Source organism: Lactuca virosa, chromosome 2, assembly GCF_052849685.1.
Source record: "Lactuca virosa cultivar CGN04683 chromosome 2, Lactuca_virosa_CGN04683_v6, whole genome shotgun sequence".
NCBI classification, from domain to species: domain Eukaryota; kingdom Viridiplantae; phylum Streptophyta; class Magnoliopsida; order Asterales; family Asteraceae; genus Lactuca; species Lactuca virosa.
The window spans coordinates 120,777,478-120,800,020 of record NC_136427.1 but is presented as its reverse complement, the minus strand read 5'-3'; the positions used below and the strand labels follow the sequence as shown (position 1 = coordinate 120,800,020).

The 22,543-nt window shown below is 36.2% G+C and overlaps 2 protein-coding genes across 2 annotated transcripts; one reads left to right on the top strand and one right to left on the bottom strand.

Moving 5' to 3' along the window:
• Positions 1–13,247: 13,247 nt before the first annotated feature.
• Positions 13,248–17,457, top strand: BPM5 (BTB-POZ and MATH domain 5). Its single transcript, XM_079078400.1, has 4 exons — positions 13,248–13,831; positions 15,080–15,425; positions 15,499–15,772; positions 17,002–17,457. The coding sequence occupies exons 1-4, from the start codon at positions 13,443–13,445 to the stop codon at positions 17,208–17,210; spliced, it is 1,218 nt and encodes a 405-aa protein (XP_078934526.1). The 5' UTR covers positions 13,248–13,442; the 3' UTR covers positions 17,211–17,457.
• A 1,097-nt stretch (positions 17,458–18,554) lies between these two features.
• On the bottom strand, positions 18,555–19,069 carry LOC145157708 (uncharacterized). Its single transcript, XM_079076710.1, has 2 exons — positions 18,786–19,069; positions 18,555–18,732 (listed from the first exon to the last, which is right to left on the bottom strand). Exons 1-2 carry the CDS (start codon positions 19,067–19,069, stop codon positions 18,555–18,557), a joined length of 462 nt encoding a protein of 153 aa, XP_078932836.1.
• Between the last annotated feature and the right edge of the window lie 3,474 nt (positions 19,070–22,543).

The window sequence follows — 22,543 nt, the reverse complement described above, 5'->3', positions numbered from 1 at the left end:
CAGAAAAAGAAAATATTTTTGGATTTTTGAAGTTTTCTGAAAAATAATAAAAACAGAAAGAGAAAAATAAAGTAGCACAAAACATTAAAAAAAATTAAAATAATAAACAAAATGTACAACCAAAACCTTATCTTAAAAGAATGAAGCGAAATAAGCCGAGCATTCGGTTCATTTCGGTTCCTTAAAATTCTAGAGCCGAAATAGACCGAGCGATCGGTTCATTTCGGTTACCGAAAATTATGGAGCCGAAATAGACCGAGCGTTCGGTTCATTTCGGTTCCTTAAAATTCCAGAGCCGAAATGGACCGAGCGTTCGGTTCATTTCGGTTCCCGAAAATTATGGAGCCGAAATAGACCGAGCGTTCGCTCTATTTCGCTTGTCTAATTTTTAGTAAGAGATTTAAGGATTCGGTACCGACTCTGCTTCCATCATTCCCAAGCCTTGTAAAATTTTATTGAAACTCGCTTCAGGTAAGGCTTTAGTGAATATGTCAGCCAGTTGATCAGAGGACCGAACGAAATGTACTTCCACGTTCCCATCTTCTACGTGGTCCTTGATGAAATGATATCTAAGTGCAATATGCTTAGTCTTAGAGTGTTGCACTGGATTGTGACAAATCCTTATTGCACTTTCTGAGTCACAATAGAGAGGAATCTTCTTCATACTCAGCCCATAATCTCTTAGTTGACTTTGAATCCATATTACCTGAGAGGTACAAGATGCTGCAGCTATATACTCAGCTTCGGTTGTTGAAAGTGACACACAGGTTTGCTTTTTGGACTGCCAGCTAACAAGTTTACCGTCAAGAAATTGGCATCCACCTGTAGTGCTCTTTCGGTCCAGACCACATCCTCCAAGATCAGCATCAGAAAAAGCTTGAATGAAGAATCCAGATCTAGCAGGGTACCAGAGACTGAGAGATGAGGTTTGCTTCAGGTAACAGAAAATATTTTTCACCGCCACCATGTGAGGTTCTCTTGGATTAGCTTGAAACCTGGCACAATAACAAACAGAAAACATAATGTCCGGTCTACTAGCTGTTAGATACATAAGGGACCCTATCATTTGTCGATATAATGTTATGTCAACAGCAGGTTTTTCCAGAGAAGGTGTTAACTTAGTGCCAAACGCCATAGGAACCTTTACTTTCGAGTCTCCTGTCATACCAAATTTTTTTACCAAATTCTTTGTGTATGCCTCCTGATTGATAAAGATACCTTCTGGTCCCTGTCTAATATTCAAACCAAGGAAAAAATTAATTAGACCCATTGCGCTCATTTCAAATTTAGTCTCCATCAACTTCCTGAATTCAGCTGTCAAGCTAGGATTCGTGGAGCCGAAGATGATGTCATCGACATAAATTTGAACTATCATTAGATGTTCGCCTTCTTTCTTTCGGAAGAAGGTTGGGTCAACCGAACCTTGCTTAAATTTTGACATTTTCAGAAAGCGAGTTAAAGTTTCATACCAGGCTCTCGGTGCTTGCTTCAAACCATATACAGCTTTATCCAGCACATAGCAATGATCAGGGAATTTCTCATTCACGAACCCGGGAGGTTGCTCAACATACACTGTTTCTTCTAGTTCTCCATTCAAGAAAGCGCATTTTACATCCATTTGGAAAACTTTGAAGTTTTTATGAGCAACATATGCCAGGAAGATTCTAACTGATTCCAACCTAGCTACTGGAGCGAAGGTTTCCTCGTAATCAATCCCTTCCTCTTGGCAATATCCTTTAACTACCAACCGAGCCTTGTTTCTAATAACATTCCCCTCTTTGTCCAATTTATTCCTGAATACCCATTTCAAGCCAACCACTGAAGCATCCTTTGGTGTGGGAATCAGCCTCCAAACTCGATTTCGTTCGAACTCATGAAGCTCATCTTGCATTGCTTGAACCCAATCAGAATGATCAAGTGCAACATTAACTGTTTTCGGTTCGACTTTGGAGATAAACGAATTAAACATACATAATTCAACTTTAGAGAATAATGCAGTTTGTTTCGCTTTCAATTCAGAACGAGTGAGAACTTTCTCAGATGATTCACCAATTATTTGTGCTTTGGGATGATCCTTGGTCCATTTCACTAATGGATGATAATTTGGGTCATAGGATGGATCCAACTCTGCATTTACTTCCTCTTCAAGTTCTGATTGATCACCTTCGTCAGTTGTATTCTCTTTCTCCCCCTCGACTGGCGAAGTGTAACCTGTGTCAGGATCAGAGTTTGAACCCTCTGTGGGAGTCGGATTCTCCCCCTCGAATGGACTATTATTGGGTGGTTTTGGAGTTGTATGGTCCCCCTCGCCTGGACCTTTATGAGTTAGGGAAGGAATTGGATTCTCCCCTTCGAAAGACATTTCGGTTGTCTTTGGTGCTGATGAACTCTCCCCCTTGAACATTGAGCCGCTGTTTGGAGAGTCGGTCGAGGGTTGACCACTTGTCGGTTTAGGAGGTTCACTTTCCATTTCTTTAGCAGCTTCATATATGATCTTTTTAAGATTGTCAATTTTGTTGTCTGCTGCTTTCTCTTCTGAGTGTGCTGCTTTCTCTGGTTCATCGAATAACCGAATGTACTCTTCAAACAAGTTGGATATTGGAACCGAGACTTGTCCTGATTCAGGAAAGATTTCCCCTAAGTCACTTTCACTCCTTTGAACTTTCTTCATGTAGTTATCGTCAAAGGTTACATAATATGTTTCTTCAATTCGTTTGGAGCGTTTGTTCAAAACTTTGTATGCTTTTGAAGTGAGTGAATAACCAAGAAAAATTCCCTCATCTGCTTTGACGTCAAACTTGTTTCGGTTCTCCTTTGAATTAAAGATGAAACACCTTGAACCGAACACGTGGAAAAATTTGACGTTGGGCTTTCAATTGTTTAAGATCTCATATGGAGTGATTGAGAATCTTTTGTTGAGCAAAGATCGGTTCTGAGTGTAGCACGCGGTTGCAACTGCATCAGCCCAGAAGTATAGTGGAAGAGAGGCGAAGCTGAGCATAGTTTTGGCTGCTTCACATAAAGAACGGTTTCGTCTTTCAACAATCCCATTCTATTGTGGAGTATAAGGGGCTGAAAAGTTGTGAGATATCCCCTTGTCTGCCAGAAAATCCTTAAAATCTTTATTCTTGAATTCCAGCCCATTGTCGCTTCTGATATTCCTCACTGTCTTTCGCAACTGTACTTCCACTTGCTTGATGAACGTCTTCAGCTTGGGAGTTGCATCTGATTTCTGTTTAAGAAAGAAAACCCAGGTGAAGCGAGAAAAATCATCTACTATGACAAGAATGAACTTACTACCACCGAAGCTTTCGATAGCCGAAGGTCCACATAAGTCAATGTGCAGAAGTTCAAGAGCTTCAACAATCTTTGTATTGATACGTGTAGGATGGCTCTTTCTGCTTTGTTTGCCCATCTCACACGCTGCACACAGATGTTCCTTGTCAAACTTGAGAAGAGGAAGGCCTCGAACATGATCACCAAGCACCAACTTATTAATGTCTTTGAAGTTCAGGTGCGATAGCCGTCGATGCCACAACCAGCTTTCATCAGTGTTCGCCTTTGATAGCAGACATATAGCTGGTTTTCCTCGAATTGGGTTGAGATTTAAAGGATACATCTCTCCCTTGCGTTCAAACTTCAACAGAACCTTTTTGGATTGTTTCTCAATTATTTCTGAGCCCTCATCATCAAATGAAACTTTCAAGCCTGTTCCCACAACTAATTGTGATACACTGATGAGGTTATGCTGCAATCCTTCCACATACGCTACTTTTCGAATCGAGAAATCTCCGTTGGTTATCATCCCATATCCTTTGATTGTTCCATACGAGTTATTGCCATACTTCACACATCCACCATCCTTTAGGGACCGAAACTCCCTCAGCTCTTCCTTCCTTCCTGTCATGTGACGCGAGCAGCCACTATCTATATACCATTCGTCATCGAACTGCTCGTCACGTATCACCTGCAAATTCAAGCATATTTAGGAACCCAAAGTTTCTTGGGTCCTGGTGAGTTTTTCACAGAAAAAGGAATTGTAGTAGAAACATCAACCAAATATGTTCGTTTTACTAAAGTGGTTTGATCTTTTCTTTTGATGGTATACACCTTGATTTTAGTTTTATCTGGTTTAAACTTTGGTGTATTAGATGGTGTGTTTTTAGATGGTTTTGGTGTTTTCTTTTGAATCCTAGGGTTAGCTGACTTTTTCTTATTATTGAACTCAGAATCAAGCTTTCCCTTGCCTTTGATATCCTTTATTGAATTTAATTTGCTTTGTGATTTGGAAGGACCGAAACTTGTCTTAGGACCAAAACTTGACTTAGGACCGAAACTTGACTTTCGGTTCTGAGTGCCGTTGTTGGGACCGAAAGTTGGCATTTGGTTGTTAGCCTTGACATTTGGACCGAGACTTCACTTTCGGTTCTGAGTGCCTTTGTTGGGACCGAAAGTTGATGTTCGGTTCTGAGATTTGGAATAGTAGGAATTTGGACTGAAAATTTCTTTTCCTTTCAGTTTTTCCTTTCCTTTATCAATTGATTCTTTCTTTGGAGGAACGTAGTTGGGATTTTGAGATTGCCAATGACGTTTTCGCTCATTCAGATTCTTCATGTATCTTTGATTTCTTAAGCGTTTCTGTTCAGCTAACTCCTTCTGCGATTTGTGGATATTGAAGCTAGCCTTTGGCTTCTCCTTTTGAGTTTCGGTTGTCCTAGTTGGAACTATCGGTTCTTTCTTTGGTTCTTCAGGGATTTCTTTAGTTCCACTTGTGCTTGGTTTGTCGAAACTCGAGGGTTTGTTGATGGGTTCAGCAACATATCTTCCTTTAACCCTCCATGAAGTTTGCTCAGATAAGCCTATGGTTTCATCTGCGTTGTCGATAGGGGCTGACCAGAAGTAATCGTCACACCCTTCAGCATTGTCTTTGTCGACCAAGATTTTCAACTCTGCTGTTTGTTTTTCAGTGACACCGGTAACTGCATAGACCTGATTCGGCACAGTTTGTACTTTTTGATAAACCATGGCTTTCTCTTTGAGTTTCTGTGGCTTGTCTCTTGACAGGCGAGCGAATTCAACCGAATTTTTAGATATGAGGGGTTTCTCATTCTCGGTTTCGCTTTTCATAAATTCAGAGAAATCAACAACGTCTTCTACTGAGATTTCGCTCATCTCACTTTCCTCATCAAATTCAGACGTGTTTTCTAAGTTCATTTTATTTTCTGAAATTAATTTGGCGTTAGACGAGTCAAACGATTGAATAGTTTCAGACTTTATTTTTAACCTATCATTTTCATCTAAAAGATTTTTGAGCATACATTTATGTTCCTTAGAGTCAATGAAGGTCTCTATCTTGTCCAGTCCGATTTTGTAATCGATGGATGTCTCTTCTGAGGACACTATTGATTCACACTCAGCGATGACCTCATCCTCCTTAAATTCAAGGAAGGGCAAGATCATCTTGTGAATCTTCTTCCCTATCTCACAACTTAAATGTAATTGAGCAATATTAGTATATAAGCGCTTAGCAATCAAACAAAAAGCATTCCTTTGTTTTAAAAACTTTAAATTGTCTCTTTGCAAATAAATACTTTCATCCCTAGCTCTATTTAATTCTGCCTCCTTCAGCTCAATCCACATCCTTCTCTCCTCACTTTTTGAAGACACCCTGCTGAGTTGGTCAGTTAGGTTAGAATTCGCTAAGCGAGTTTGCATGAGACTACCACTTAAGTTAGAAAATTTAAATTTTAATTCTTTTAATTCTTCTTCATAATCTATTACTGGAACTTTAAGTGATTCAAGGATGGATTGTACCTTTTGATCAGCCGATCGCAGTCGTTGATCTTCTCACTTACGGGCTTGGCTGCAAAACATTTGTCCTCAATCAGGTTCGGTTCCTCACTTGCACTTTCGGTTGATGCACCAGCTGTGACCATCAAACATCTTCCAGCCGAACCTACATCCTTTGCCACATAAGCTCTTCCATGAGTGGACTTTCTCACCTCTTCATCTTCAGAATCGGTTGACCAAACTTCAACGCCACCGAACTCATCTTCATCTGCATTCTCCTGCACAATCAAGGCATTCATAGAACTGTTAGTCGCCTTCTTTTTCTTGATCTCTTCCAACTTGCGCATGTAGTACGCCTCATCATCTTCACCATCTCTTTTCTCAGCCATTTTCCTCAGCATGCAATCTTTGGCAAAGTGGTTCTTGCCGTGACAGTAATTACAGTCGAACCCAGAGTCTCCTGCAAGCTTGCTCTCCTTCTTGTCTTCATCCTTTTGAGAAGAATTTTTCGCTTCATCGTTCACCTTCTCAGAACTGTAACTTCCCTGCCAGTTTCAGTTCTTGTTGACAGGAAATTTTCTTCGTGCAAACTTCTTTGGATTGGTGACCATCATAGCATACTCCTCGCTTGTAAGGTCACACTTAGACATATCAGACTCTTCTTCTTCTTCTGCAATGCTTTTTCCTTTTGAGACAAGGGCCAGCGATCCCACACCAGAAACTACCTTCGCTTCTTTGGTTACTACACTCTCATGGGACTTAAGTATTCCCACAAGTTTCGCTAGTGAGTAAGATTTAAACTGTTCATGTGCTTTCACAGTTGAAACCACAGCCATCCATTCTGGTCTCAGACCGTTCATGAAGGTCACCTTCTGCTCGATCAACTTTCTTTCTATTCCATGCTTGATCATCTTACTTAGGAGATGGTTGAACCGATCGAAAGTTTGTATGAGTTTTTCTTCTGGTTTCTGTTCGAAAACTCCAAATTCTGACAGCAGCAAGGTTTGAATGGAGTGTTCTAGATCTTCATCGGTTGAATAAAGTTCTTTCAACCTATCCCAAATTTCTTTGGCCGTCGTGCATGAGCCAACCAACCGAAAAGTGTCAGATTGCAAGGCGAATCTGATCATTCTCATGGCCTTCACATTACACAGCAACTTGTCTTTCTCATCCTGTGACATCTTCTCTACATCCGCCACCAGCTTGTTATATTCCTTTTGGGACTTAACTGTTGTGTTTGTTCCTGAGTGAACAAACGGCCCAAGCATGATAGCTTCCCAGATGAGATAGCCATTGTCTTCAGATCCAACCACGTAATCTTCAAAGTGATGCGCCCATACTTCATAGTCTTGAGTGTAAAGAATGGGAATCCTGGTAGTGGATCCAATGCTGCTTGAGATGTTGATGGGATTTGTTTGCGAATCTTCGTGAGACATGGTGAGCTACTAGAATCAGACCTGTAAACTTGAGATCAGGGTTTTATCAGAAACAGAGTTGCCGTCGATATGAAGAAGACGACTTCTATTTATACGATAAAAGCGGAAACCATAAAGAATTCCGAATACAAAAGGAATGTGTATTGATCACACAGTCTCCTGCTCTGATACCAATTGTTGAAACAAAGTTCAATCAGGATCGATAGATTCTATGCAGGCAAACAATTAAGAACATAATAATGAACACAAGAATGGCTTTGAATATGTCGTATGATTAATGCTTTAACACCTCAGAAGAGCTCGATTAAGAACTTCGACTGTAGAGGTGTTTAGGGTTACAAAAACAATAATCGTAATAAACAAGATCGTTAACCTTTTAATGCATACATGCATGCATTATTTATAGTCTAACCCTACTAGCTAATCACGGATGGACAGGCCCAATCCGGATACAAAACACAAGCCCATGACGCAACAAAATTAGACCCAACAGTGTGTATATTGTCTGTATACTTGTCGTCTGTGCTGGGTGAAAGATTTTTATACATGTTTTAAATGATTTAAACTGTATATATGTATTTTATATCTACAAAATGTGTTGGGTAAAACATGGGTAAATGAAATAGTTGTTGTGTGACAAAAATAAAATGATGAGAAGTGATATAGACCATGAGATAAGGGTGAGAGGTAAACCATGAGAGAAGCCTTTTACCCATGTGTTGGCCCCGTCATTCAGCAGAGTATGGATGACAACCACGGACTATTCTAGACAGTCCAGTGGACACTAGCAGGCTCGCAACCTGTAGGTGTTTTGAACTGTGTATTCACCAGATGTACTCTAAAAACCCATTGACATGTATTGTGAGTGGATTCTCGGAAATGATAATGTCGATAAACGAGATAAAAACCCATTGACATGTATTGCAAGTGGATTCTTGGAAACGATACTGTTGATTAACGAAATAGCCATGACAGCTATGGATTTAGTGCCTGTTGAGTAAACCCTGGCAACTATGGATTTAGTGCCCGTTGAGTAAACCCTGGCAACGATGGATTTCGTGCCTATTCCTTAGGATGATCCTTAGGAACGAATGAACAAGAAATAGATGATTCTTAGGGTAGATCCTTAAGAGTAAATAAGATAATGGGGATGAGTAATTGGGTTAATTGTTTGATGATTAAACATAATAACTATATTATTGTGGGTTGAAAACCCTATGTACTCACCAGGTTTCCCAACCTGACCCACTCAGTTTATTTGTATCACAGGTGTCGATATGAAGTTACATTACACTGAGAGATTTAAAGATCACTAGTGTAAATGAATGTAAGTTCTGTTTATGCTTATGTTTCTGTCTTGACGATGACATCCCAAAGTTTTAAAATGAATAAAAATACATTTCTTCGGAAATGCTTTCATAACGTATTTATCATGTTTTTCTGGGAACAAATTCCGCAACATTTTCATTAAAAGAGGTACTCTGATTTTTATAAAGCATAAACAAAATCGGTCTTTTCTGGCCAAGAAAATGGGGATGTCACATTCATCATTTCATCATCATTCTAGGGATTTCTAGGCCGAAATCACTTGAATCTTCATCATTCATCAAGAAGTTTGGGCCGTGAACCGTGTACGATCGTGAACCCTTCGAAGCTTGGCCGTGAACTCCTTACAACCACTTGATTTTGATTCTAACGCTTCTTTTGTAAGTGTTTCTTGCATCCTAGGTTGTTTTCTTAATACCTTTGAGGTTATATTCACTAATTTCATGCCAATATGTTGCATAAATTGCTATTTAGGACTTGTTTTGTCCCGGGAACTAGCTTGTGAATCAATCATCATATATCGAACATTCAATCGTATCACTCACACAAGGTGAGTTCATACCCCTACAAATAACAGTTTTAAATGCTTTTAAATGCTTTTTAGGGGGGAGAATACAAGTAGAACACAATATAACTGTGTTAAACACATACATATGAAAACATCAAAAAAAGATTTCTTATGCTTATAATTGTTGTTAAAAATCTTTTCAAAAACTCTTTTAAACTATCTTAGATTGCTTTTATTATCAAAATCGTATTCATTTATATATCTAAGTATAAATATGATTTAACAGACTTTACCTTGACTCCTGTTCCTTGTTTGCTTGTGGGCTTAGGGTAGGATCACTAGTCCGACTGTCGGCTAAGTCATAGTTATACTTATTAAATATATACATGAATATTTAAACCCCCATTTTTAAGGAACATACTTAACTCAGTTGCTTATGTTGAACAATTGAGTATTTTCTACAAATCAGTAACAGTCAAACAAACATGCTAGTAAACTATAATAGGTATAGTTTAGAGGATCACTACACATTATTTCTAGATCAGAGAAACATACACGAGTCAATACGTACATACTATAACAAGAATAAGAAGGAACATACATACCATAACAAGAACAAGATAACTAAAATGTGAGATACTATTTCATGATATAGCAATATACTTGTTATGTCACGTTTTGTAACCAGAGTCTCCTGGAGGGAGAGCGTGAGTTTGTGTATTGATCTATATGAGATTGACCATCCCACACCTTGCTGCTAGCTACAGTGGGACCTGCAGGTCTACGGGTGACGAATGTCATACCATTTTCGACGCCTGAAGAATGTCGTGTTTTAAACTAGTCAGTCAAGCATGGTTATAACCTAATCACATTTAACCTAAATTAACCATTTTGGTTACAAGGTAGTTAATGCATCAGTAGCTTATCTTATAAATATGGAAAACTTGCATTTTATACTAATTCAAGTACAAACATATATTTTTACAAGAGAACAAACATACAAAATAGTCGGGTCTTGGGTAGAAGACTACCTTTTGTTTTTAGAAGAAAATATAGGATTTTCTGGGAAGTACACAAACATTTTACTAAACAAACACAAACATTTTACATTAAATACTTATGAAGTCACCAACTTAAATGTTGATACTCTCTTTCAAAATAACTTGTATTCTCAGGTCACCAGTAGACAGGTACACTGGACCAGATTTTGAGAAGACGAAGCATGTTCAAGACTCGTCTTTTATTTTGATATATTTTTGGTGTCTTACAACTACTCACAGAACACACATGTATTAACTATTCTATTAATGTAATGGATTTTGTTGCTTGTTTTATTATTATGCATTGTTATGATACTGTACATGACGTCCTCCGCCCCCGAATGTTTCCGCCATCTCGGTTTGGGGGTGTGACATTTTGGGTTGCCCTCAAGACCCAAATTGAGTAGAATAAATAAAGGAGAAATTGGTTTATTAATTATTATGGATAATAATTAATTAGAAAATTAGTTGGAAATATATTTTGGGAATTAATTAACAGTTTAATTAATTAAAGGGTTGAATATTCATTAATCAATATTTGGTTAATCAGGAATGTTCCAGAACCCTTATGGAATTAGGGTCGGATGAAAATACTCTATCCCACATGGGGAAAAGAGTGAATTTCGTTTTAGGCTCCTTGTCCCACATGGGAAGGAGTACAAAACCTAGGAAGGGATCAAAGGCTATAAATAGGGCCTTAGGGATTTCATTCCTCCTTGCACCTTGGCTTAAAGTTTCACCAACCCTTCTTCCTCCCTCTCTTAGGGACGATTTCTAACCTTCTTAGGGTTTGTGAAATTGACCCTTATAGTTATTTCATTCCACTCTTTGGTGTCATTGGGTGTGATACCATTAGAGGGATTCTGGTTTGGGTCCTGTCATCCAAGCAACTTCATGGAGGATCAAGATCTCAAGCATGGGGATCAAGGGATACATAAGAGGTATGTTTTTCTTCTTTGTAATTTTGTTTTCTAGGGTAGATGTAATTAGCATGAAGCCATAGATCCATAGGTTGCATGTACACTTAGGTATATCTTAGTTTCGATTTTTCCGCTACATAGTTTACAGTGTATTTGATGCGTAGAAAAGCTAACAAGAACATGAAGGGATGTATCTTTCATACTAGAGTCTAACCCAAAGAGACCTGAGTCTAGCCATTGCATCATATGATGAGAGGTCATTAGAACATGACCCATCGATCCATTACGGTAGTAATTATGATAAGTCTGCTCAAGAAGGAGCAAGAGTCTCTGATGCAGATCAAATTTAGAATGGAGAGCCGATGTAAGATTAAGCACCATCAACCGTCATTCAGTCTAAGAGTTAGAAACTAATTTAAAAGGACATAAGAATTATGATTATTACCTAGGGTAGAAAGGTAACGTGTGGAGTCATTATGCAAGCTTTGTTTTGTTGATGATTCCAGGATGTAATCATCTTAAGGGGGAGATAATTGTAACACCCGCAGATTCGGGCTAGTCAATTAAGATATAATAAGCGTTACAAATGACTTTTTGATAGTATATGTGACAAGGATTCCGTACATATAAAGAACGCTAAAATCCGACTTCGTATGAAGAAGTTACGCTTCTTCAAAGTTTCATGATTAAATCGACACGACGCTGCGTATCATAAAAAGTGAAAATTTGATAAATTACTTTTTAGCCTAAGTCATCTAAATGAAAGTCGTTAAACCGAGAGCGTGTATATGGATAACGTGCAAATCTGACTTCATGAGAGGAAGTTATGATTTTTTAAAGTTTCGGTTTAGTAGTGCGAGCATAGAAATTGAAATTCAAATTGGTTGATTGTTAGCCAAAACAATCTAAATGAGAATTGAAGATTTTCGTAAATATGAACCCGTCGATAAAAGACATTCGAAAACAGAGTTCGTACGAAGGGTAGTAATAGATGCCATAGTATGATGAAAGATAAGATACCATAGTATGATGAAAGATCTAGGCAGTGATAGAATGCCACGACTTTAGAAATGGTACTAGTGTACCAACGATGTAGAACTAGTACTAATGTACTAATGATGTAGGAATAGTACTAGTGTACAAATGATGTAGTCGCTTAGGATAGTATATATGACAACCACCAGATTAATTGATGACAGTCCCATGGAACCCAGGCAACGATGGACTTCGTGCCCATTTGATATACTTTAACTAACTGCCATGTATTGCAGAGAAATTCCTATAACAATACTGGCAGCAACGATGATTAAAATGATCATTAGGAAAAATCCTTAGGAAATAAAATAGAATGAAAACCTACTGACACATATTGCGTAGAAATCCCAGTAATAATACTGTTAGCAATGATGACTATGATAAACCCTTAGGATAGATCCTTAGGGAAGAATAAAGAAGTAAACAATGATGAGTAATCGAGTTAAATGTTTGATAATTAAATACTAGGTGTAAAACCCGTGTAATACACGGGTTGATTAAAAAAAGATTAATTATCAAAATGTAAACAATAAATATTTTTTAAATTAAAATTTTGAAATAAAGAATGAAAAACATATTAATTGCAATTTATTATCACATTTATTACATTTAATACTTACATATATAAATATAAGTATTATGTGACTTTAATTTTAAAAATTGAAAAAATCTAGAAATTGACATGTGAATATTATTTTATTTTAAAAATATCATAAAATGACAAGTGTCAAAACTTATGAGAGATTGACATGTGACAAAATTGATCTTCATTTATTAGGGAGATTATTAACTATATTATTGTGGGTTGAAAACCCTATGTACTCACCAGATTTTCCAACCTGACCCACTCAGCTTCTTTGTATCATAAGTAGCAGTACAAAGATATATGAATAATGAGAGACCGAAGGAGATGTAGATTGATAATGTAAGATGCTGTAAGACTTGTTTTTATTTACCATCTTAAATTTATAAAATTTCTTTCCCCTACTTTAATTACTCCTATTACCTAGACTATATAAAAATATTATATTAGTTTCATCCTTTGCATTTTTTTTAACTAAATAAAATGTGATTATGTGAACCATCGTTAATAATTATTAACAAAACATTTTAGGATCAAGAGTAATTTATATCTTTTTTCCTTTTGCTTTGTTAAGAAAAATATAAAAACAGCATACTTGATGCTTTAGGGACAATACAAGTATGCTGCCAAAGAGCATTTCATCATTTTTAGAGCGAGAAACAAAACCCTAAAATTCCACGATCTCCCCTCGACCTCAATTATCTTCCCGACTCCCGAGGAATCTAGTTGATTCTGGTTGAAATCAGGTCTCAGTTTAACCTAATCTTCCATGAATTTCAATTTTCCCAACCTTAACCAACTATAATGTCGGATAATGAGAAAAACGCCCTTGTCAACTCACCCACAAGCTCCCGGTCGATCACGGAGACGGTGAATGGCTCTCACCATTTCGTTATACAGGGTTATTCGTTAGCCAAGGGTATGGGAATTGGAAAACACATAGCTAGCGATAATTTCACGATCGGAGGTTATCAGTGGGCGATATACTTCTACCCTGATGGGAAAAACCCTGAAGACAATTCGACATATGTTTCAGTCTTCATTGCACTTGCCAGCGAGGGCACCGATGTGAGGGCGTTGTTCGAGTTGACTCTGGTGGATCAGAGTGGCAAAGAGAAGCACAAGATTCATAGCCATTTTGATCGGTCTTTGGAGAGTGGTCCGTATACATTGAAATACCGAGGCAGCATGTGGTAGGTTTTTATATTGAATAATCAGTCTTCTTTGATTCCCTGTGCTAATATATGTATTTATTGGTTTTGCAATTTTTATGGTGAATCTTATATAACCTAGCGGGCCCTTTGATGATTTCACATGAATTTGCTTAAGAATCTAAGAATTTTCTAGTCAGATGAAATTTCTCGTAGGAATCTTGTGTAATATCTCCTATAGGATTCTGTTTCACCATGAGCAAAACGTGTGTGCAATCTAGCGTAAGATTATCTCCTTAGATTCAAACTTCTCTTTGGATCTTATACTTCTAGGATCAGCGAGCTTACTATAAGCATATCTTGGCCCATTTTTTTGTTGAAATAGTCAACCTTACTTATAAACATTGACTTTCATCCTCAAATATTGAGGTATTGTATATTGGATAGAAGATTGTTTATAGCTACATAACGCCTGAATACCACTATCTTGTACACATTTAAACCAGGATAGCTATAAAGATTGCATATGCACAAGTGTTGTTAGTTATCACATTATAACATTTTAGTTAATGATGGTGTTCTTTATTATGTGTGGCTTCTTTAAGCAACCTTTTCCATTGGTTGTTTTGGACCTAGATACCTTGCATCAAGACGTAACCGTTAATTAGAAGTGTAACTGATTAGTCACATATGTGCAAGACTTGAAATACTATGATGGTTTGGAGTCCAACACCTTATGGAAAAATGAACCTTGGGAAATTTAATGATTCTAAATGTACCAACGTTTATTAGGAAATAAAAAATAAGCATAAATTGTTTTAGGCATTCTTATTCAGTCAGGAGTTATCATAGTTGCAGTCACTTCTTATTATCATTTGCCTACTTCCAATTCCCAGTATTGTGACTGTTGTTCAAACATTATGCATTATAATGGTTGAAGAAAATTAGAAATGATGGTTTTGGAGTAGAAATTAATGTCCATCTAGTTTGTTTACTTGTAGATAACTCTGTTTTGACTTATGACAAACATATGATCATTTAGTGTTGATTGCAATGAGAACTTTAGAGGTCAAAATCCTTTCAAAAAAATTTCTTAATCGGAAATCTAAGATAGGAAGTTACTTTTTTTGGTGTAGGCAAGATTCTTCTTTATAGAATTAGATTTTCTTAGCAGTAGATAATTATGTTGTTTGTAATAAATCTTTTTCATGAATATTAATCAAAATAAGGGGTTGATGGTTTTTATTAGTTTATTTTACTAAAGCCAAGTTGTTGTTTTGGAGGTGTTAGGGGATACAAGCGGTTCTACAGGAGAGCTCTTCTTGAGAGTTCAGATTATCTGAAAGATGACTGTTTGAGAATCAACTGTACTGTTGGAGTAGTGGTGTCAGCAGTAGATTGTCCTAGGTTACATTCAATTAAGGTACCAGAATCTGATATTGGATCACATTTTGGTATGTTGTTGGATAACAAAGAAGGTTCAGATGTTGTGTTCAATGTATCTGGACAAAAATTCCATGCCCATAAGTTGGTCTTGGCTGCTCGATCACCAGTATTTCGGTCTGTATTCTTCAAGCAAGATGGAGATGAACATGATGAGATTGATGTTGCTGACATGGAACCAAAAGTTTTTAAGGTAATGTAATCTATGAAAAGTAGTAATAGTAAGATTTTGTTGAGATTTTTATTCATGGAGTATTGTGGAACAGGCTATGTTACACTTTATTTACAGAGATGCCCTTATGGAAGATGAGTTGGGATCGAGTTGTTTCTCTGAAACCTGTGTGTCTGATTCGTTGATAGCCAAGTTGTTAGCTGCTGCTGATAAGTATGATTTGGGGAGACTTAGAAGGATGTGTGAATCTCATCTTTGTAAGGGTATATCTGTCAATTCTGTTGGTAGAGCTCTAGCACTTGCTGATCGTTATCATGCCACAGAATTGAAAGCTGTTTGCTTAAGATTTGCTGCTGAAAACCTTGCAGGTATACAATACTCTCATTATACAAAAGTGTGTGTGTGTGTGTTTTTTTTTTTTTTTTTTTTTTTTTTTTTTTTTTTGTTTGTAGTATTTCTATTACCAAGTTTAAGTGATTCTACTTTTATTATAGGATAGCAATAGCATCCTACTTTCACTTCTTTCTACTCCGACATTTCACTTTTAACCTTTTTTCTTATTAAAGCTTTGTACTTCAAAAAGCCAGGCGCAAGCTATTGTAACTTCATTTAGTGTGCACAAGCACATGAAAACACAATTTCAATAATTATAAAAATAAGAGTAAATTACACGAATGGTCCCTATGGTTTCGGGTAGTTTGCGCGTTTGGTCCCTAACTTATTTTTTTAACTCGGAAGGTCCCTACTATTTGTTTTTGTTATGCGCTTGGTCCCTATTTGTTTGTTTTTGTTACCCTGTCTTACCTAAAAATATTATTATTTAAATAGGGAAAAATGGTGGGGTAGGTAAGGTGAGGGGGTGGGGTGGGGTTGGGGGTGTGTTTATTTAAATAAGAGTAAATTACACGAATGGTCCCTATGGTTTAGGGTAATTTGCATGTTTGGTCCCTAACTTATTTTTTTAACTCGGAAGGTCCCCACTATTTGTTTTTGATACACGTTTGGTCCCTGTCTTACCTAAAAAGACTATTTTTCCCTTGATTTTTTAATTTATTTAAATAAACACACCCCCAACCTCACCCCACCCGCTCACCTTACCTTACCTACCCCATCATTTTTCCCTATTTAAATAATAATATTTTTAGGGGACTAAACGCGTAACAAAAACAAACAAGAGGGACCAAGCGCATAACAAAAACAAATAGTAGGGACCTTCCGAGTTAAAAAAATAAGTTGGGGACCAAACATGCAAATTACCCTAAACCATAGGGGCCATTCGTGTAATTTACTCTAAACAAAATGCCAAAGTTTAGTGAAAAACTGAAATAGATGTGATAATAGAGGAATGTACTGTTGATAACTATATTAGTATATTCGAAGGAATGACTAATACAGATGTGATGTGAATATATATTAAATATGATATGGGATATAACAAGTCTCACTCACACATAAATAATTGTAGAATTGTTATTTGCTAGTTTAATGTAACTAAATGTATTACGGATTTGTGTTATTATATTCAATAATTTTTTGTGCATGTAAACATAGTCTATCATATGATATGAGAATGCTTAATGTTTGTTATTGATTGCAGCGGTTATGAGATCAGATGGGTTTGAGTATCTGAAAGAGAAATGTCCGAAACTGCAGTCTGAGCTTCTGAAAACAGTTGCAGGGTGTGAGGATGATGATTGTAGCAGTAACAGTGGTGGTGGTCGTGGTGGCGGCAAGTCGCGCAGTGTTTGTGGTCAGCTTTCAGATGGTGGAGATACAAATGGGAGGCGGGTCAGGCAAAGGACTTGAGTTCTTGAACAATCTTGACTTCGATTTTAACAAACAAAACAAACAGGTTCATGCCTTTCCTTTTAACATCATCATTACACACACGCTTGTCTTTATGTAAAAAACGAAAAAAAAAAAAAAAAAACTGTAGATTTGGATTTGGTCATTTTTTTATTTAGCAAAAGTCATTGTTGTTGTTATATACGTATTGGTGGTGGACTGGTGGTTGTAGATTGTAGAAATATATTGACTACTTGGTTTTAGAGTATCTTTGTTTGTTTTTGTTGTACTAGTATTTGTTTAATTTGGGTTAATGTTGGAAAAACCCCATCATACGTAATACGTTCCTCGACTATGTTAGCTATTTATTTATTTATGAAAACTTATAACAAAATTTTCAACTTTTTTATTGAATGACAAATCTCCAATACTATTTATATGAATGTAAAAATGTTTATTTAAAATACAACCTAATCTGACTTATGGTAACACCAATTTTTTGAAAACCGAACCGGCTATGTTACCTATGGTTCAATTGATCGGTCCCAAAAACCGGTTTAATATCAAATGAATTTAAACATAAATTTGGAAAGAGAAGAAAAGTTATATAAATAATAAGATAGTATTCGACCAAGTATAAAATTGCTGGGTGTGTGCAACATTTTATTGCATGTTACCACACCCAAAATATGTGTTATAACACTCAAGGTGGAAATGAGCAACATCTAATAACATGTGATAACACCATTTATTTTTTATTTTTATTTTTTGATTTTTTTTAGTTTTCCTTTTCTATATTTCGAATTTGTTTTCTTTTTTATATCATAATAATTATATTTATCATATAAATTAAATCATAAATTAAAAATAATATTTGAAAAGTAAAAATAAAATTTAATAAATCTTAAATTGAAAACAACATTAAAAAAATTACAACAAAAGACACACATTTAAAACCCTATAAAACAAAAAAGGATGATAAAACCTACATTTTTTTGACCTAAACTATTCATCTTCGTGACCAACATAGATGTAATCCGCCAAGTCTTCACGGAGTTGCTTGTGTTTTCGTTGGTCTTGAATATCAACCACTCTATGTAAATATTCTGATGTCTCTGGTTGAAATTGCACGTGTCTACGTTCCGTAGGCGAATACGTTGCAATATTGCGTCCTTTATCTTCGACAACCATGTTATGCATTATGATACATGCATATATGATATCTCGTAGAGTAGTTAACTCATAAGGTCTCGCCGCATGTTCAACTATATGTCATTTTGATTTCAAAACCCGAAAAGCACGTTAAACGTCCTTACGTGCTCCTTGTCGTCTCTTGAAATATTTGTCTCTTGGGTCTATTAGGCGTCAAAACGCCTTCACAAACGTGGAATATAGTGGATATATTACATCTGTAAGGTAATACCCAAACTTATATTCATTTCCATTCACTATGAAAGGAGCGTCCGGTGCTTTTCCTGACAAAAGATCATCAAATATTGGTGATTGATCGAGAACGTTGACGTCGTTGTTGGAACCCGCAACCCTGAAATAAGCATGTAAAATCCACAAATCTTGTGAAGCAACAACCTCTAATACCAACGAAGGCGCTTCATGATGACCGCTCGAATACTGACCTTTCCACGCCACGGGGCAATTTCTCCGGTTCCAGTGTGTGCAATCAATGCTTCCAAGCATACCCGAAAAACAATGTCTTTCTTCATGCGCCGCATATAATTGTTGCATATCATGCAACGAAGGTTTGCGCAAGTATTCGTCACCGAAGGTTTCGACAACACATCTTGCCAATAAATACAGACTTTCCGTGCGGTCATTTCAGACATTCTCATATAATCGTCAATAGAATCGGACGACTCCCCCATTGCCATAAGTTTAATTGCACCAACACATTTCTGCAACCTTGTGAAGCCTCGTTTAACTTTAGCATCATATTCCAATTGGAAAAATTCATACCTATATATATATATATATATATATATATATATATATATATATATATATATATATATAACATGTAAAAATTGTATTTATTTTATCTAAAAGTGACATTTATAAATTAGAAAACTTGAAACAAACGATACCTTGCTTCCATGACGTTGGCTATCCTTTCAAACACATTTTTTCGCAAACGAAACCTTCTTTTGAAATCGCTTGGCTGGTAGACACAATTATCCGCAAAGTAATCGTTAACTAGCCGTCTATGCCCTTCCTCACGATCTCTATTTAACGCCGCACGTCGTGTGAGTAGTGGGGCTGAATCTGGCTGTAGTAGCCTGTATGTATAATATAGGTACATCATACTCACGAAGATATCGTCTTCGTTGTTATCATCGTTGTACGGATGGGCCAGATCAAAACGATCCATATTTTGGTTTTGAATTATTGAAAGTAATATGTAATTGTGAGAGAAATTGATGTATTTTGTATGTAAATTTGATATAAATTATGTGTATTTATAGTGTATATAATATTTGATTTTTTTTTCGCCGGTGACCATTTTTAAAAGGTCGAAATTGTGACCGTTTGAATAAAAATTGAAGCAAATTTTCGCGTTACCTCCCGTGCTCACGATAACACCCGGTAACATAACACCAAATAACGGCTAGGGGGGGGGGGGTGTTCCTTCCGTTATGGCGCCGTTTTTTTGGATGCCACATGGGCATAACACCCCTCTCCGTTGCCCACTCCGAATAGACTAAGAAATATGAAGCCGAGCCTTCTTAAAAAGGCTTTCATCATGTGGACTCGCTACTTAAATAAAATGGCACATAATAATTAAATTGCGCGTCTTTAACCCAAAAGATTCCTAGCTTTTTTAGTATTTACCAAAATTTGAAAATTTCGGTTTTGAAAGGTTAAAGTGTATTGGTTTTGACCTGTTTTTGACTAAACTGGCCGGTACTGAATAAAAAACAACCGATTTTTTATGTCGGATGAACTGATATCTGGTCCAGTTTCAGTTCCTGGTTTAACCGGTTGGTCTTATATTGTTTTCAAAACGAGCAACACTTGATGACATGACAAATTTATATTTGTATTTTGTTGACAGACTTAAACTTTTTCCATTGGGACTAAAAACTAGAAAAGTACGAGCCCAAAGATCTCAAAGGACATCTATATCCCACACATCTTTTGTGTCAATGAACATGAAGTCGTCATTTTAGTGGTGCATTATCCACAGGTATTGAGTTTTATATTTATAAAACTTTAAACAATAATTGGATACAAAAGTATTTAATTATTAGTTATAATAAGTTTTTAGTGTAAAAATTTCAATATGTCGAGATGAAAAAGTTTTAGTGCGTTATAGTATTAAGGCTGGAGTTGATCTTAGAATATTATCCAAATAAAACTTATCTATTACAATCAAACGTGTGCGAAAACCTAAAGAAAGACAAAGAAAGAGGGAAGAATATTGTTATTATTGATTACAAAGGGATTAACAAAGATGAGGTTAACATTTAATGAGATTGCAAAATAAATCTGTATTTTGTTGCTGATGCAGAACATTACATGAATAAAAACATGCATTTTTGTCTCTCTCTGCCTATACTATTATAAAAGAAAAAGTTTTATCAATTTCCCTTCGAACTCTTACGATCTGGGTTTACATGCAATTCAGAAATGACGAGTTGCTTGAAAATGATAATGAATCTTCTTAAACTTCTTAAGAATTGTAGGTGTATTAAGTGCAAACTTCCGGGACCTTAATTAATATGTATGCACAAAGTTCTAGGCATTTGTATACACCTCCCATTTGTAGTAGAATATATATACGTGAATTCACTCAACAGGTAAAATCAATGTCAATGAACATTAAGAGGCTCCTGGCTATTGGGGTTTGATGTTAACCAATAACATTCATAAAAAAAGTTTGCACAATGGAAATGACAAATCAAAATTTTAACAACCCCAAACCATGGATCAAGTTAGACGTAATTTTACCAACTTAATCAACCATGGAGTGTTCAAAGTACATACATTTTATGCTTACATAAGCCAATCCATGTGACTGCTATATCTAAGCATGATCAAATACTCATTCACTTCATTGTTGCTCATGGGTTGTGCCGAACATCATATAGAAGAGGGAGGAGGCCGCATTTTGGGCAATGATGTGGAGGATTAGGATTTTGGAACTTGTTGTTTAGTACCACTGATTAACCTAATCTTCCAACCTTCTATATATGCTTTACTTGTTGGACAAGGCTTCTAAAACCTTTACTAGTCCATCAATTAAAGCAGGCCGAAATTAATAAAAACTCCTTTATAACCCATTTTTTTAAAAATGTGGATATAATATATAAATGAAATAAACACTATTTTATTTTTATTTATTTATTTTCAGTTGATAAATACAAAAATTTATCAAGTATTTATTGTTTACTATTGATCTTTTCTTTCTGTGACCGTATAGTCTCACAAATAATCAGTAGTATACTAAGTAGTTTATTCATTGCATACAATTTCCAAAAGTCTCCTTTGTGTAAGCAGTTAGAATATATAACTACACAAACAATGTTAAACGTCTAGCAACATGTCAATGCCCCCAATTGATATCGTTTTAATTGTGTATATATTTTGTGCGATATCATGTACTTTAAGCTTCGTTTTAACTGTAAATTTGGATAAAAATTTACTTACAATGTTTTGAATTAATATTTTGTAGATAAAGTACGTTGCGATGCTAAAAGGAGCAAAAACTGGAGCTGGAAGTTGAGTTGGAACTAAACTAGCAACAACTTGAGGAATTTAGAGAGAACACGCTGCATCCAACTCCATAAACATATCGCGTGGCACACAAATCAGTTGGAAACTCTCGAAGAAATTCGCAACACGAGACACGTCAAACACATCTACGCACCGCGTCTTTCATGTCATCAAAGTTATTATAAATAGGTCAATATCCTTGACCCAACGATATCATACTCAAGAGGGAATATCAAAGTTGTGGTTTTGAGAGTCCATAAGTCAGTTTGAAGGCCAGAGGGCTGACATGGAGCAGGAATATGAAGGATCGAGAGGAGAATTATTAGGAAATTATTTTCGTTTGCTTTATTGTCTATATTTAGCATTCTTTTATGAATTATTTTTGTTCTTGTTTCTGACTTAGGTCATGAAAACCCTTTTTCTTTTGCTTATGAATTGTTGAACTCTAATTTTATGTGTTGACTGATATTAGGGTATTAAGAGTTGCTTATTTTTCCTTGTTAGTTTAATCAAATATTCACATGTGTTTAAGCTTGAATCTTTGTTGCCTATTGTTGAGTTTACATGATTTAGAGGACCAATTTGCTTATGTAAGCTTGAATCAAAGTTGATGATAACCATTGAAA